Source organism: Myotis lucifugus, unplaced genomic scaffold (genome assembly GCF_000147115.1).
Source record: "Myotis lucifugus unplaced genomic scaffold, Myoluc2.0 scaffold_35, whole genome shotgun sequence".
Classification (NCBI taxonomy): Eukaryota; Metazoa; Chordata; class Mammalia; order Chiroptera; family Vespertilionidae; genus Myotis; species Myotis lucifugus.
In genome coordinates, this window is record NW_005871083.1 from 2015548 (window position 1) to 2032381 (window position 16834).

Genomic DNA, 16834 nt, shown 5'->3' on the forward strand with positions numbered 1-16834 from the left:
TTCTCCCCCTTGTCCCTGGAAAAGCACGGATGAGATGCTGCTAAATTAACAGAAACCTACTCATGAGAGCTGGGTGCGGTTGGGGAAGTTCCTGCTGCTTTGATTGCTTGGACTATTTTAATAAGTATATAAGTCTGGATGCATTTAATAAGCAAAATGACATTCGTTTACTGCCTCCACTGCCTTCCCCTCCATGTCCATTGTCCTGGGTCCAGCAGGTGCCAAGACCACTGAGTTTCAGTGGAGAGACCCTTTGCTGGCTTACCTGGTCTGCCCTGCCGGCTCCCCCTCTGGGGTCTGTACGTTAATGGCACTGCCATGCAGGTGCCCCTCTCAGATCGGACCCGCTTTTCCTGGAGGGCCAGCACTTGGTTCTCCTCGAGACAAGGTCATTTTGGCTGTTATGAGTCTTCACCAGTGAGGAGCATTGGGTTCATTAGTGGGTATGTGGTTTGAGGGCAGAGAGGCAGGGAATAATCCTTAGTAATCCTCCTCTTTTTCAGCATCTCTCTATGCATCCTCCAAATTTGGGGGTTTCGAGCTTGAACACAGTTTATTTTTCTCTTTTTGTAAAGGAGGAAGTGAAATGGTGAAAATGTTACATCTTTTTGCCTGGTGGGATGGTGACAAAACCAGGGTTAAAGCCTAATCTTCTAACTGAAGAACTGGGCGGAGGGGAGGGCGAGGAGTTACACTGTCACACTGGTGAGCAGTGAACAGGCTTAGCCGGGAGGAATGAGGCCACGAGGGCATGAAGTTGGAGTTGTATGGTGCACTTCTACTCTGACTTAAAATTGAAGTTGACTAAATTCTTAGCATTTTATGTAAATCCTTAGAATCAGATTGGTCTTGTTAAAATCAAAAGTGAAGATTAGAGTCACAGTTAAAAGAAGATTAATGTTTTATTTCCACAGAGATCTTTTCTAAGACCTGAAATCTCCTGGTATGACTCTATTAAAATTTTCAATGCTTGGGAAAACTGTCCTGGTCTTTAAACTTCAGAAGGGAGCGTAGAGGACCCTCGGGGCTTTGAGCACTCCACCAGAAGCGCTGGCAGTGGGAGAAGTGCTTCCTGGGTGGGTCATCTCTGGTCAAGCTGCTGTTGATGGGATTTGGAGTGGTCGCTGTGGGGAGTTCGGTGTGGAAGTGGTGATCCCAGGAATAGAGACAGCAGTATCTCAGTCTCCGGATAGAAAGAGGCCATCACATGGCTCTGGAGGGGAGTATTGGTCACAGCGCAGCACCTAGACTCCCTGTGGTGTCTCCCAGAATCACTGAGCATTTTCTGCTTTTAAACTTGGTGGTTTGGGCCCACTGACTCAGAGTGCAGTCTCTAAACCCACGTCCCTGTGGAGTGCACAGGTGGTCCTGGCTCTGCCCTCACAACCAGGGTCCTTCCCCAGGACAGCCTTCAGGCATTGACAGAAGTTTCAGCACCCTACTCCCCTCTCTTCTTGCCTGGAGCCCGGACTCTGGGTGGTTCTTCTCTCAGCGGGTGTCAGGTGGTCTCGCCATCCCTGAATGAGCTGTGTTCTGCCTCGTCGTGAGGGGCCCGGAGCCCAGTGGTGCTCTAACAATTTGTCCAGCCAGTGCCCGTTGTTGCTGCCCTGCCTGAGCCCTGGGGCAGGCGTGAAGCCCACGGCCAGGGCGTGTTTCTTGCTGTCCTCTGTGGCTGGCGCTGACCATGGAGAATGCACGTTTCTCAAGTATAGGGTTTATTCTGATCTAATCTTCTCCCCTCTCGTTCCCCACCCCCTCATTTTGGGGGCTTTTATTTTCCTGTAGAAATTCCTTTTTAAAAAATCTAATTCCTAAGCAGCATGCTTGTTGAACCCACAGACTGCTTTTGGCTCCTGGATGCGCTCCTTCAGTACACGTCGTATGGGGTGACACCTCCCAGCCTCAGTCATTCTGGGAACCGGCAGCGCCCTCCCAGCGGGGCGGGCTCAACCCCTCCAGAGAGGATGGAAGGTGAGTGGGCTGACAGGTGCTCAGTGTGGGGGGGTGGGTGAAGCTTGGCTCAGGCTGTTTCAGGAAATAGTCATGCCTGCCAGAAAATGGAGCCAGTTAGGGGTGCCTCTGATTGTTTTTCTTAACAACTGTGGACAGAATAGAGGCCAGTGGCTCTAACCTGGGGACAGGGTCATTTTCCTGTGACTAGAATGGACATGGACTGAGGGCCTCAGGTGCCATGTGCTTTCCCATGCTCACTCCTAGGTCCTCACAGTGCTCCAAGTTCATGTTTATCATCCCACTCTTACAGACGAAGATCCTGGCTCCTCCCCAGGGAGGAACAGCCAACGTTTTTTTTGTTGTTGTTTTGTTTTGTTTTTTATTGATTTCAGAGAGGAAGGGAGGAGAGAGAGAGAGAATCCAATGATGGGAGAGAATCATTGATCGGCTGCCTCCTACACGCCCCACACTGGGGATCGAGCCCGCAACCCAGGCCTGTGTCCTAACCAGGAATCAAACTGTGACCTCCTGGTTCATAGGTTGACGGTCAACCACTGAACCACGCCAGTCGGGCAACAGCCAGTGTTTTTGAGCTCTCACCAGGTAGCAGGCACCGGGCCTGGGGTGCTTTACAGATTCCCTCACTGGGTCCTCTCAGAACCCTGTGAAAATAGATAGTATTCTTTCCAGTTCACCAATGAAGAAACAGGAGCTGAGGGAATTCAAGTAACTGCTCGAGGCCACCAGTGGTTATGCAGTGGAGCCTGAAGAGAAGGTTCTGTGGGACCTGCGGCCTCGCCCGCGTGGTGTACAGCAGGCAGGGCTGATCTGCATGCTCTCATGGCCCGAATGTTTTGATCCTCGCAGCGCTGTCCACAGAAGTGCAGTGTGAGCCACAGGCGTAATTCTGAATTTCCCAGTGGCCACATTAAAAAGGTAAAAGGAAACAGGTGAAATTCACTTTAATAAAATACTTTAGCCTAGTACACCACAGTATTATGTAAATATGTAACACTCCATTTCAGTTGCTCAATAGCTATATATAGCCAGTAGCTACAGTATTGGACAGCACAGATAAAAGTAGTTTTGAACTTTGAAGATGCAGATTTTTTTGGCCTGAAAATTAAATACTTCAAAAGGGAAAGAATTTCCTATGAAGAGTATCTATAGGTTAAATTCCTCAAGTTTGCCTGGTACATGTAATTACAGTCAGTAAGGTTGCTCAGCCACTGCAAGCCTACCGCGTGGCCACTTTAAAGGGAACAGCTGTTCTGTTTACTCCCCTTCAGCAATGAGCACACATCACCGGGTGGCCCCAGTCAGGTCTTACTTCTGAAGCACCTGAAAGACAGGTTAACAGAGCACACAGTGGGCACGTTGGCAGGAAAGCAGACGGATAAGTAACGAAGCTTCCTTTTTCCCCTGGCACTTTGATAACATCGATCGGTTCCTGCTGTCGGTTGATGCTGCCCAGGGAACCACCTGCACCGGTATTCCAAGGTCCTGGAGGCCCGTTTGGGGGGCCCAGAGCCTCGGGCTCTGCCCGCCTGCCCGCACCTGTCGTGGGCCAAGCCACAGCCTTTAAATGAGACGGCTCCCAGGTTAGTGTCTTCCTGTGCTTTTCCACCCCTTCTGCAGGGTTTGTGATTCATTACCTTTATTCAAATAAGAGAATGGAATTTTACTGGCATTTTTGTCAAATCTTCTAGCTTGTTGCTTTGTGGTGGTTATTTAAATTAGTGACCTTTAGAATTGTGCTCTCTGGTGGTATTCTGCATAAAGAAGTACTTTGGGTAATTAGCATTTCCTTAGGTTTGGTCGATTCTTGCTCTAAAAGCTGTGATCCAATAGTGATTTAACTTGAACAGAAGCTCTGGGTTTGGGGTTCAGGGGTTGAGTCCTCCCTGTTTGCGATGTTGATTCTGAAATACAGACGGGTCCTTTCTTTTGTCATGCCCAAGGGGCTGGGACTGCTTGGGGTAGATCCGGTCCTTGGTTGTAGCTTGCCTGAATGTGGGTCTGTGCCATTCTCCTGTGCCTGGTAAAGTGACCTCCTATCACAACAGGGTCATGTGGGTACACTTCTGTGTGTGATGCTCAGGCATTGATCTGCCTGCTTCTCTATCTTACTATCGAACTTGACCTTCTAATTTGCATCATTTCTTTTCGGAAGCCAGTTTGAGTTATCCATGGACAATATCCTGCTCTGTCAAGGAGAACGGGGATTTTCCTGACTGAGGATCCTGACACAGTGAAACAGGGGCCCATGTCCCGGGCACAGGACATGGGGTAGTCCTCCCCCTCCCTCTCCTTTGAGTGGTGCTGTGAGAAACCGTCTTCCCCTGACAGGCAGCACACCGCACGCACATTGGCGGCTGGAGCTCCCCTACAGCCTTCAGGCAGCTTCTCCCTCTAGGGTGGCTTCTGTCTTCTCTCACCCACCAGGCTGCCCACTTTGCTTGGGTCTCAGTATATACAGATGTCAGTGTGGCGAGAGGGCATGTGGCAGGGGACAGAGGACCACCATCTGTGCTCCAAGCTACCGAAAGGAGGAGGCCTGCACAAGGCCTCGGAGCCGCCTCTGCTCTCCTGCTGTCAGGAGCAGCAGCACTGGGTTCAGCCCTCACTGACCATCTGTTCTTGTTAAACGTGCTCCATAGAAAACAGTGGCATGATAGCATCATCACCTTGTGTTCCCATCAGCAGTTTTCCTTCTGAAGCTGTAATTACTGAGTACTTTTCCATTCTAGTTAGCACCCCGTCATTTAAAATTTTCTGAAAAGATTTCATTTTTACATGTCATCTATTTATAACGCACCATTATCTAGCATTCTGACCAGACTTTAATTCCAGCTGTGATCAGCTATTCATCCTCATTGGACAGTCGTTGTCGGCTAAAGTTCCCAAAACCCAATTATTCTTCACGATGCTGGTCAGGGCTCTGAGAAACGGTTAACAACATCCTTGGTCTCTGCCCGTCCATCAACGCCAACCCGGCCCATCAAGGGTGCCAATAATGTGCAGCTCCTAGAATGTGGTTTTCACCGTCGCGCTCAGGAATTCCTTCCACACACACTCACAAGGCTTCACCTTTAGCTCACATTTCACGTCTTGTTGAATATTAGTCTCAGTCCTCAGAGACCTAGACCTGCATTGAGTCTCTGAAGAGAGTTGGATAATGTCAGACAGCTGCCCAGAGCCCTGGGAAGGCCCAGTGTCCATCGTCAGTGCCGAGTGCCCGTTTCAGGTCCATCTCTGAAACGTAAGCTCTTTTTCTCAGTGTCTTTGCTGAGCACAGGGGTTCTTAGAACAGTGGCATGAGTGTCACACCCACTGGGAGCTCCCTCCATCAGAACACTGTAAAATACTCAATGGTAGCGTCGTGTACTGTTACCACAGTTGCATAACTATAAAGTGCCATCACCAGATAATTAAATTCCAGAACAGGATGTCACCTATGAGAATTAAAATACAGCCCCATATATATTCAGCTACAGTCATAAAGCTTAAATGTCATTGATTCTATAATTTAACACTGTCAGTTTAATTTTCAGACTGATAGAGCCTGAAGTGAAAAGTTAAATCATACAACGTAGAAAGGTTGTAATACTCATTGGCATTTTCCAGGCAGCCGCCCAGGTGGAAGTACACGATAGTAGTTTATCTCTTTCCTATACAGAAACCCTCTCCACAGACCTAGTGTCTGCAGCTTCCTGCTGACCTCACCTTGATTGCTGATAGAACTGAACATCTTTGCTTTTACTTGGCCGAAGTAAGGGAATGAATAAGAAGCAGAAAAGCAGGAATTCATAATTTGCGAACATATTTAATGCTGTCCCTCACTTTGGCCAGAACAGTCTTCACATTTTTTTGTTTGCACTCTTCGCTCTTACATCTGGGTGTCCTCCCCAGCTCTCCTCTTGGCAGCATGTCAGCCTCTCTGTTCTTCAGGTCTAAGTTGTATTGGCCTGAACAAGTCCTTCTGATCTCAGAATTAATAGTAGCGCTGCTGTAACGAATCCAGCACATTTCATAGCCCGTGTTTCCTTCCCTCACTGTCCTCCAGGGGCCAGGCAGGTGCTCTCCCCATTCGCCTCTCTCAACTCCTGGGTTCCTGTGTCTGCCTTACTCTCCCTCCTGATGATGGTGCCCTTGAAAGGAGAGACAGAGTCTGGCTCCAGCACCAGTGTAGCCACCTTTGCTGTTGGTTTGCATTCACCTGAAAATAGCTCCCGCCTCCAGTGTCTCGTGGCAGAGACCTCCAGGTGCCTGTAGTCCTGCCTGTGGCCCCAAAGCCCTGGTTTAGCTCCTGCCGCCTACAAGCACCTTTCAGAGGTGAACATGGTGCTTCCCCTCCCAGTGCTCTGAATTTCCCAGGCTGCAGTTATAAACCCAGCAGAAACGCTCCCTGCTCAGATATGAAAACCTCATGGGTATGGACTTGATTTTGACATTTCTGTCTCAACTTGGAAGTTGTCACTACAGCTGTTACCCAGTTGCATTGAGGTTGATGTAGATGGACATCATTTCAAATTTCTCTTTAAATAGTTTTCTGTTTCTTAGGTATTGGGTAAGCTTCCTGGGGTAGTACAGTTGCTTATTTTTATTTTGTTTTAATCCATTTTCCTGAAGTAATCTTTGGAAACATCAGAAGCTACTCTCCATCGACCTGGACAAAGTGGTATTACCCAACTTTCGATCGAATCGCCCTCAAGTGAGGCCCTTGTCTCCCGGAGAAAGTGGTGCCTGGGACATTCCTGGAGGTCAGTTCTCAGGTGCTTCCTTACTGTGCTAAGTCACACTGCAATTGTTCAAAGGCTCTTCCTCCCCGGCGGTGGGCTGGATGGCTCCCATCTTTGCCTTCTTGAAAGCTATGGTGGTATGAATCAAGAAGGCCATAAGCAGGCCTAAGAAAGTAGCACACTGTCCTCTCTCTCGGAAAACTCTACCATGGATTTTCAGATTTGAATTTCTTTTATTACACTTCTTTTAATACACTTCAGTATTACACTTGAAATTTTTCCAACAGAGTAACTTGCAGGTTCTTCTTTAAGTTCTACAAACAAAATATACCGCAGGAGATGCCTGTCATCAGCTGGTTTTTTGTCTAAGCCAGCGGCTATAGCCACCGTGGCCCCTGAGCCCTCAGCCTAGAGGTCTCCACCAATTCTCTGCCCTACCCCACCTGGGTCAGACCTCACTGGGTCTGATCTGATTTTGTCCCCTCACCCTAAATGACATCTAGTGTACCCACTACAGATAATGGCTTTGGCCTGACTGGTCTGTCTGGGACAGGTTCTCCCTCACCTGGGACAGTCGGTACCAAGTCACTTCAGCAGTGAGCAGGCGGCACTCTCACTCTGGAAACCCCTGTGCTCCTCCAAGGGTTTACATCTCCCAAGCGGGGTTTCTTCTGGTTCCATAATTGGCCCGAAATTCTGAGGATCCGAAAGGGGCACCACAGCCCATTCAGTTCAACCCCGGGAGCTTTGTGTGGTGATGCCAAGCCTCAGAGGGCCTTGCCTGCAGGTCCTGGGATGCACAGAAGACAGTCATTTTGAACCCCAGTATTCCTGAGTTAGAGTCATTCTGACTGTAAAGCAAGGGTTCTACAGTGGCCACTCTTAGTTTCTGACCACGTGTCCCATCTGTGCAAGGCTTTTCCTGGGGCACAGCCAGCCATTCTTAACTTCCTGCTTGGCCTCCTCTCTCTTCCTTCCACTCAGCTAGGAAGGAAGCACCCTCTCTCCTCCCCAGTATCCATACTTATCCATCTCCTGTTGTTTTTGAACAAAAAGCAGCTCTGGACAGCCCTACTGTAGGGTGTCTCTGATAGGAGAAAGGCCAGTCCTGGTCTCTGTCTGAGGTGAGCACAGACCTCACTGTACCCGCCCCCCCAGACATAGGCATGCACACGCACACCCACACCCACACTTAGAAGCTGCCAATCTGAGAACGCACCTGCAGGTTGCCTTGATTCATTCTCTATTAATGCCCTGGGTTACTTTAGCTAAGGTTTAAAATTATGTTTGCCCTGCAAGCCCAGCTAATGAAATTAGTTAGCATTTGTTCCTGATGAGCCTGCCTCTCGTGGGAGAAGAGGCTGTGGTGTTACTGATCATTCACCGCTGTCCCCTTGCAGGGATCATGCCTGGCCGCTACAACCAGGAGGTGGGCCAGACCATTCCCGTCTTTGCCTTCCTGGGAGCCATGGTGGTCCTGGCTTTCTTTGTGGTACAAATCAACAAGGCCAAAAGCAGGCCGAAGCGGAGGAAACCCAGGGTGAAGCGCCCACAGCTCATGCAGCAGGTTCACCCACCAAAGACCCCATCTGTGTGACGACGTCAGACTACTGACTGTGAGAGCCAGAGAGAGCCTTTCCTGGCAGTCTTGGTGGGCAGGCGGAGCTGGGACGTTTCTCGAGGGGCTGCCTGCTTACAGGGCCTTAGTCTTGGCTGCAAGGGTCCGAGAGGCTGTTCTACACAGGCTTCCCCTTGTGATGCCGGAGGCTCGTGTACATCGCCGTGTGTCCCAGGGCCAGGGTCCCTCAGGAGGGGGACTTCATCCAGCCGCTGCACCGAAGACGTGGAGGACGTCAAAGGCGGGCCGGGGTCTCCAGCCCGAGAGGGAGGATATACTGTTAGACAACGACACAACTCTGACCAAGCTAAGATATGCTCATTACGGCTATTTTCTATATTTATTGTTGGGAAAAAGTCACTTTAAAGACTTGTGCTATTTGGAAGCAAAGCTATTTTTTTTGCCAATGGAATGCAGTTTTTTACTATTCCATCATGAGGAATAACAGATTCCGTGAGCTCCTTTTTGATGAAAGGACAGACTGAGATTTGAAGGCAATTGCACAGATCTGTGAAACATAGACCTTCGCTTTATTTTTATAAGTCTCAACTGCCATCATGTTTTGTAATTTGGGGTCTTGATTTCACCATTGTCGGTGAAGAAAATTTTCAATAAATATGCATTACCTGTATGAAGCTAAAAGGGATTGTGTCACGGCTCTGTTTTCTCCTGTCCCATTTCTCTTGGATGATAGCGTGGAATGGGTTCTGTATTAGCCTGTTGATTTTTGTTGAATGTAATTCACGTACTATAAAAGTCTCCTTTTTAAAGTGTACATACAGTTGAGTAGTTTTTAGTATATTCACAAGGTCATGCAACCATCACCCCCACTATGCTAGAACATTTTCATCACTCCCAAAAGAAACCCTGTTAGCAGTCAGCCTCTACTCCCTCCCCCAAAGCCCATGGCAACCACTCATTTGCTGTCTATGGACTTGTCTGTTCTGAGCATTGCATATAAATGGAACCATACAACATATAGCTTTTGTGACTGGCTTCTTTCACTTAGCATGTTTTCAAGACTCATGAGAGCAAGTCAATACATGTTCCTTTTTATGGCGGAATAATATTCCATTGAATGGATAGACCTCGTTTTGTTTATCCATTTCTCAGCTGATGGACATTTGAGTTGTTTCCACTTGTTGGCTATTGTGAGTAACACTTTCTCTGAGCATTTGTGTACAAGTTTTTGTGAGGACGTAAGTTTTCATTTTTGTTAGGTAGATGGAGTAAAATCATATAGCTCCTCAGGAATTGCCGAACTCTTTGTTTCCAAAGTGGCTGCCTCTTTTTACATTTTCACCAGAGTGGGTGAAGGTTCCAGTTTCTCCACATCCTCACCAACACTTGTCACTGTCCATCTTTTTTATTCTAGCCATCCTGGTGGTGTGAGGTGGTATCTCATTGTGGTTTTGATGGGCATTTTTCTAAAGACTAATGATATTGAGCATCTTTTCATGTGCTTCCTGGCCATTTGCATATCTTCTTTGGAGAAATGTCTATTCAGAGCCTTTGCCCATTCTTTTATTGGGCTGCTCTTTTATTAGTGACTTGTAAGAGTTCTGTATATTTTCTAGATACAAGTCTCTTACCAAAGACACATGACTGCAAATCTTTTCTCTCATTCTGTCTGTTTTGTTCACATTCCTGATGGTATCATTTGAGGCATAAAATTTTTTTCATTTTGATAAAGTCCATTTTATCAACTAGGTGTCATTTCTAAGAAACCAGTCTAAGGCAACCTGTTTTTAACCCCTGCCTGACCAGTCTGTATGTCGACTGGCTGAACGTCAGCCTTCACATCACAGGTGGGGACGGACGGACTGGAAAGGAGGTGGTAGAGGCCATGTGGGATCAGGGTGCTGATGAAGTTCTGGGGGAAAAAGGCCCGGGGATGAGGGAGCAACCATTAAAGCTCAGCTCCTGTGATGGGTTCTCCTTAGCAGGTCATGTTGGTGACCTTGCACTTTTAAGTGCACTCTGTGGCTGCTGTTGGTTTGAGGCTTTGGGGAAGTTGCCGAGGGCCCCACAAAGCTTTCCCATCGCAAGCACCCTGAGGACTGCAGCGTGCTGCCCTTAGAGATGGGCTGCGGATCTGAGTGTCACTCCCACGTATCAAAACAAGGGCTTGCACACTATTTGCTATGGAGCTTCTGGTCCCCCTGCCGACCCTCCACAGCAAGGGTCATGGCCCTTCCTTGTCCCACAGGGGAGTGAGGACATGGCCCCAGCGTAAAGCAGCAGCTCGCAGGGCTGGTACAGGCTGGAGCGCCAGGCCCTGTCTCAGGGACAGCACGTCTTGAGTTTCCTGGAGAAGCCTGAAATCTGTGAAACCTCCCGTTTTAATGTTGGCAAATGATTGAATTAGAGAAAGGTCTGTGTAAACTAGGCAGAGCTGCTCCATCTCTGTCGTACAGTTAGTTATCCAAACACCGTAGCAGGGTGAGTGTGGACTGAAGTTCTAGTCCCCATGCAGCACTGAGCTTGTAGTCCCTGCTGGCTGCAGCCTCCGGCTCACCAGTCTCTCTCCAACTTGGATGCCTCACCTCCAAATGATGGCGCTTGGACCTGGGGTGTCCCCTGTTCCTGCCCGAGGTATATGTCTACATGTGTCACTTGCCTTCGGGACTGGCTCTCCTGCCTCCCCCCTTCCCTGAGCCGAGGCCGCTCACTGCCCCACTTGCTCACCACAGAGACGGGTCCTGCTCTTTAGATGAGGTGGCCGTCAACCCCAGGAGCGAGCACACTCATGGCGTATTTGTCTCGGTGCATATTTGTAGGGCCATGTAGTTGGGACAGGAGAGGACAGGTAAGGACAAGCACAGACTCCCAGGCAGTAAGGCTAAGTCAAGAACAGAAGAGAGTTGTTAAGATACCAAGATTTTTAGGGACCTGTGGTTACTGCAGCTCCAAGAAGGGAACCTGCACGAGGGATAATCTAACAGCGTGAAGTTCAGTAGCAACAGGTAAAGGCTGGTTGGTCTTTGAGAAAAGAGCAGCTCTGTGCAGTACTGAAGCAAAGAAAGGGGTGCCTGGAACGGGCAGCAGTGTGATGTGCCTGCCGAAGAGGCTGTTAATAGAGGAGTAACAGAAAACGAAGGCGGCTCCTTCCCTGTCTGGCACCGTTAGGAGCTGGGAGCCAGACTCACTGCGCTGCGTGTAGTACATGTACGCCAACACGGGCGAGGAGGCATCACTGGCCCCATTCACAGAGGAAGCGGCAGCTGGGATCAGTACCTTCCAGAATCCACAGTGAGCAGTGCAGGCAGGATTGGCACAAAGCCTGAGTGCCCACCTCTGTCCCTCCTGCTGGCATCTGCATGACGTCCGTGTCTGCCTCATTTTAGGGACAGTGACACTTTGGGAGGATGGCTGGACAGGGGGTCTTGGGACAGAGTAGAGTCATGGGAGCACTGCCCAAGGAGAAAGGCCTTGTCAGGTGGTTGCCATGGGATACCTGGCCCACCTGGGAGGAGTGTTCTGGAGAGGATGTTACCGTGCGGGGCACAGGTGTTGAACTGCGGCTCTGGCCCTGGGTCCAGTTCCAGCCTGGCCACTTCCTGCTCGTGGGCCTTCACGGATCAGGCCCTGTGCCCCCTACAGCCACGTGCTGGCACACCAGTGCTCAGTTATGTCAGCCCCTGTCAATGGTAGATCTTGGTGACAGATGTACTTGAAGGCTGTGGGCCTGGGCCAAGCCACCTCTCTGCTTCAGGGAACCTTTTCTTCTGGCGTGTACTCTCATTGTCCTAGTGAACAATTATATCTTAAACACAAAACAAAACGACCAACCCATAGCAATCATAGATAGACCGTGGGGGCCCTGGGCACCAAGAGGGGCCAGGTGTGAGGTTGGGCCCCAGGACTCACCACTAACCACTCTCTCCCTGGAAAGTTAGGAGGGGCTCTGACTGCAGGAGCTTGAAGGTGCTGCACCCCCCCAGCCCCACCCCGTGCCAGGGACACGCAGGTCTGAGACCTTCCCTGTACGTGCACTTGTCCATCTTGTGCTCTTGCAGGAACAAGCCCTGTGCACGAGGAACCTGAGGGAGTGGGAACGGTCCCTGCCATTGGTGAACCTGCCCAGCAACCATTTGCACTGCGTCTGCTCACCTGTCAAATGGACCAGTTTAAAAACATTATGCTAAGTCCAAGGAGCCAGACACAAAAGACCACACAGTGTATGAGCCCATCTATGAGGACAGGCATACCTGTGGTTGCTTAGGGCTGGGGGAGGGGGTGATGAGAATAGCTACGGGTATGGGGTTTCCTCTGGGAGAGATGAAGATGTTTTGGAACTGGATAGTGGTGGTGGTTGCACAACATTGCAAATGTACTGAATGCTACTGAATGTCCACTTTAAAACGGTGAATTTTATGTTCCACGGATTTTGCCATCAAGTTTTCCCAGGGGATTCTGTGAACCAGCAAGATGGAATCCCCGGGCTTGGAGACCTGGAGAGGCTCCCTGGGGGTCAGGACCCAGGTGATGCCCCTGCAGGGCGCTGCACCCAGAGCTGGCCCTCCTCCAGGCCTGTGACTCCGCCTCTCTCCGGCCGCTGAAACCTCCATGGAGTGTCCTCAGGCTGCGGTGAGCAGGAGGAAGGCCAGCATCGCAACGTTGAAGACACTGCCTTATCCTTCCAGGTGCAAGTCCCTCCTTCACCCAGAGCAGGACTCGGGTCATAGCTCTGGCACCAGCCCCTCTTTACAGGGAGGGGACAGCAGGACTTGGCAAGGCCGTGCTCTGGGCCGTGTCTCACCTGGGCTCTGCAGAAGAGACCCCTGCTGTGGAGTCCCGGGGTGGGGAGCTCAGGGTGCTGGTGTGTCAGTTTCCAGTTGCTCCTGAGACAGATCACCACAGATTCGTGGCATAAAATGACACACGGATTCCCTACAGTTATAGAGGTGGGAAGTCCAAAAATTCTCCCTGGGCTAAAATCAGGTGTCAGCGGGGATGCTCCCTCCGCAGGCTCCAAAGAAGACCCGCTCTCCTGCCCTTTCCAGCTTCTGGAGGCTTCCCAAATGCCTTGGCTTGTGAGCCCTTTCTTTATTATCACTCCAACCTCTGCTGTTGTCCTCACTTCACCCTCTCTCCTCTGACCTCTGACCTCTCCTACATTCCTGTTTTAAGGACCGCTTGGATCATCCAGGACACTCGCCCCATCTCAGGACCCTTAACTTGCTCTCATTTACCAAGTCCCATTTGCCGTGCCAGTCAGCCGAGGACATCTTCAGGGGCTGTGTTCAGCTGACCACGCTGGGTTTCCCTGTCCCTTCGCTGTCGCATGTCTCTCGCAGGAGGACTTGGGTCCCTCCTGGTTAACGGCCACAGATCGAGCTGCCTTTTTCAAAGTCCATGGTTCCTGTCATCTGGAAACCTTGAGGCTTCACTCCTTTAGCGTCTGGTTTACTCCAACAGCATTTTATTAAGCTGCCTTCAGTGGGCCAGGCCCGGGCAGAAAGCTGCAGGGAAAAGAGGGGTCTGTGAGCTCAGGGACGGGGTCAGACAGGGCCCCTGCCTGCTCAGAACTGCAGTGCTCCACAGCACGTTAGCATGTCCCGGGAGCTTCACAGGAACTCAAATCCCACCTGCCCAACCAACTTCACCTGCAGCCCTGATGGTGGGTCCGGCATTGGCAGTTGAGTTCCTTGGGCATTCTGGTGTGGCCAGGGGTCAGAACGCTGTTCTCGAAGCTCAGAATCAGGCAGAGGGAAAACACATAAGTGTCAGAAATGGAATGTGATGTGTCCTTGCTTCAACAATAGCTAATAGGCATGCCTACTTCCGGGTCATGAGCGTTCTCACTGAACCCTCCCACAGCTTTGCAGGGTAGCAGTGTTATCACCCATTTCACAGGTGACCAGCAAGGCCCCGGTCACAGTCAGGGAGTGAGAGGTCACCCTTCAGCCTCAGGCACTCTGGCTCCTGAGACCTGTCTCCACACTTCTTGGGAAACAAGCTGAGGTCGCTTTCTCCTGGAACTTTCTACCTGTCTCTGACCCATCGTACTCTGAGGAGTAGGAAAGGAGGGGCAGAGGGAACAACCCTTGATGACAGCTGCTCCCCTGGTGGGGTGACACAGCAGAAGGAAGATGGCTCCTGAGTGTGGGCAGGTGCTGGGCTAAGCCACCACCTGCCTCATCCTCCAGGGCACCCGTGTGCCATCTCACTGCCTTCCTGTGCACGGAACGCCTGCCGCCCACACAGATGGGCCCCGCAGGGCGCTTCTCTGCTGCTATGAAAAGGTCACCCAGCCCTGGGATGCTGGCAGAGAGAGCATATCAAAGCCCCTCAGAATTAAGAGGTTTTCCCATTGAGTGGAATTTCACAGCCCAGTGGCCAATTTCTAAGTCATGCACATTAATGGGCAGCTAATGAGGGACCCAGGCAGGGACAGGGAGGGGAGGCAGCTGAGATTAAGGAGTACAAAGCCACAGCCGCTGCTCTCTCCCTGCTTCGGGGGCAGCTTTGGGAGAGAAAGTAGAAGGTGGGGCTGCATTGGAAGGCCTGGGAGAGCCTATACCAGCCTTGCTGCTGCAGTCCTCCACCTGCTGCCACACCCCCTCCCTCCCCACCATGCCCCACGCCCGCCTCAGGCCCTGGTGCAGTAAGAAAGTCCTTTCCCAGGTGCTTTAACCTGGGTCTCCACCCAAGGAATCCGACCCCAGAACACCTTGGCCTTCCTGGGAGCATTGGTTCATTCCCTGGGTTGAGCCTTCGAACAGGCACTCGCCACTCCCCACCTCAGTGTCTTCCCTCCTGGCACCTCCTCTAAGAAGCTCCTCCCAATTTCCCTCCCTCCTGGAGTCTCATGGTCCACTCCCCACTCCATCTCCTCTGAATCCCCAGGGCCTGGCATGCAGTAGGTGCTCAATCAATCAATCCATGTTTGTCAAATTACTGTCTGACTGAATGGTTGAGAGCACAATCAGACCCCAGATCTGTGGGGTATGGTGTGCTGAATGGTGACCCCTAAAAGATAGGTTCGTGCCCCAGAGCCTGTGAATGTGATCTTATTTATTTTTAATATATTTGTATTGATTTCAGAGAGGAAGGGAGAGGGGAAGAGAGAGAAATATCAATGATGAGAGAAAATCATTGATCGGCTGCCTCCTGCACGCACCCTCCTGGGGATCGAGACCACAACCCAGGCATGTGCCCTTAAACCAGTGGTTCTCAACCTTGGCTGCACATTAGAATCACCTGGGAATCTTTAAAATATGAGATCATCCTGGACTATCTGAGGGAGCCTAAATCCAATCACCACTGTCCTTATAAGAAAAGGAAAGGGTACAGACACAGGAAGAAGGCCACTTGAAGACAGAGGCAGAGGTTTGAGTGATGTGGCCACGAGCTAAGAAACCTGTGGAGCCCCCAGAAACTGGTAGAGACAGGAAGGTCCCTCCCCTAGAGCCTTTGGAGGGAGCGTGTCCCTGCTGACACCTGGATTCAGACCAGTGAGAGTAATGTGTGACAGCCGACTCAGGAGAGTAACGTGTCCGGGAAAGTATGTGATGTTCCTTTTTGTCTTTTCTGGAGTCTGTGTACTCATCCTGCCATCTATTCATTCACTCACTCACTCTTTCAGCCCTTCTGTCCAGGGCGCTGTCAGGGTCAGGGCATGGTGTGGGACACAACATGGCATTGCAGGCTGAGATGACACCCACTTAGGGCTAAAACCCTGCCCTGTCACTTGCCAGTGAAGACCTTTTCTTTCATTTTTTACTTTTGTTTTAGAGAGCGAGGAAAGAAGAGAGAGAAATGTCAATCAGTTGCCTCCCATATGCACTCTGACCAGGGATCGAACCCACAATCTTTTGTTGTACAGACGATGCTCCAACCAACCGAGCCACCCGGCCAGGGTGCCAGTGATGACCTTTTGAGCCACTGGCTTTCTCTGCCTGAGCCCGGTTCCTGCTCTGTGAGCGATGGCAGCGCCCCCTTGGGATTGGGTGAGCGCTGGGTCACAGTGAGCACTGCTCCCCTGGAGGCAGTGTAAACACAGGGCCCAGCTCTGAGCTCCTCGGCCATGATCCTGCTCCCTTCTCACTGGTGCATGCTGGGAGGCCGGCCACACTGCAGATCAAGCGTTTATTGACCACCTGTTGTGCGGAGCCTGAAAAGATATGAAGAGAGTGGGCCCCAAGGAAGTGACACAGTTAGAAACTTCATGGAGAAAAAGTGTGGGGCGGACCTGGTGTCCCGCAGATAAGGGCTGATTGGGTGAGGCTCTGGGCATTGAAGATGTTTTTAACATGAGGCAGTGGTTCTCAAAGTGGGGTCCCCAGCCCAGCAGCATCAACACCATCTGGGAGCTGGTTAGCAAAGGCGATTCTCAGACTCACTGAATCAGAAACGCTAGGGATGGGACCCCACAATCTGTGTTTAACACACCCTCACCCAGGGTTTTGAGCCTTGGGTACCAGGGATAAACAGTCACATCTGAATTCAAGATCTGACTCTCCTAGGCCTGCATTTTCTGGGACAGGACCATTTTTTATACTCTGCCAGCTTAGTT

At 50.7% G+C, this 16834-nt stretch overlaps 1 protein-coding gene across 11 annotated transcripts in view; it reads left to right on the plus strand.

Annotated features, from left to right (window-relative positions):
• Nucleotides 1-8955, plus strand: part of MBTPS1 (membrane bound transcription factor peptidase, site 1) — a 55152-nt gene extending 46197 nt beyond the window's left edge. For 2 of the 11 annotated variants that reach the window (XM_023752569.1, XM_023752570.1), the window contains 4 exons: nucleotides 1840-1971; nucleotides 3428-3554; nucleotides 6586-6728; nucleotides 8096-8955. In XM_023752569.1, the coding sequence (XP_023608337.1) occupies nucleotides 1840-1971; nucleotides 3428-3554; nucleotides 6586-6728; nucleotides 8096-8292 (599 nt within the window). In that variant the 3' untranslated portion in view covers nucleotides 8293-8955. The other 9 variants (XM_006087028.3, XR_002828817.1, XR_002828818.1 and 6 more) reach the window with 9 other exon arrangements.
• The last annotated feature ends 7879 nt before the right edge of the window (nucleotides 8956-16834 follow it).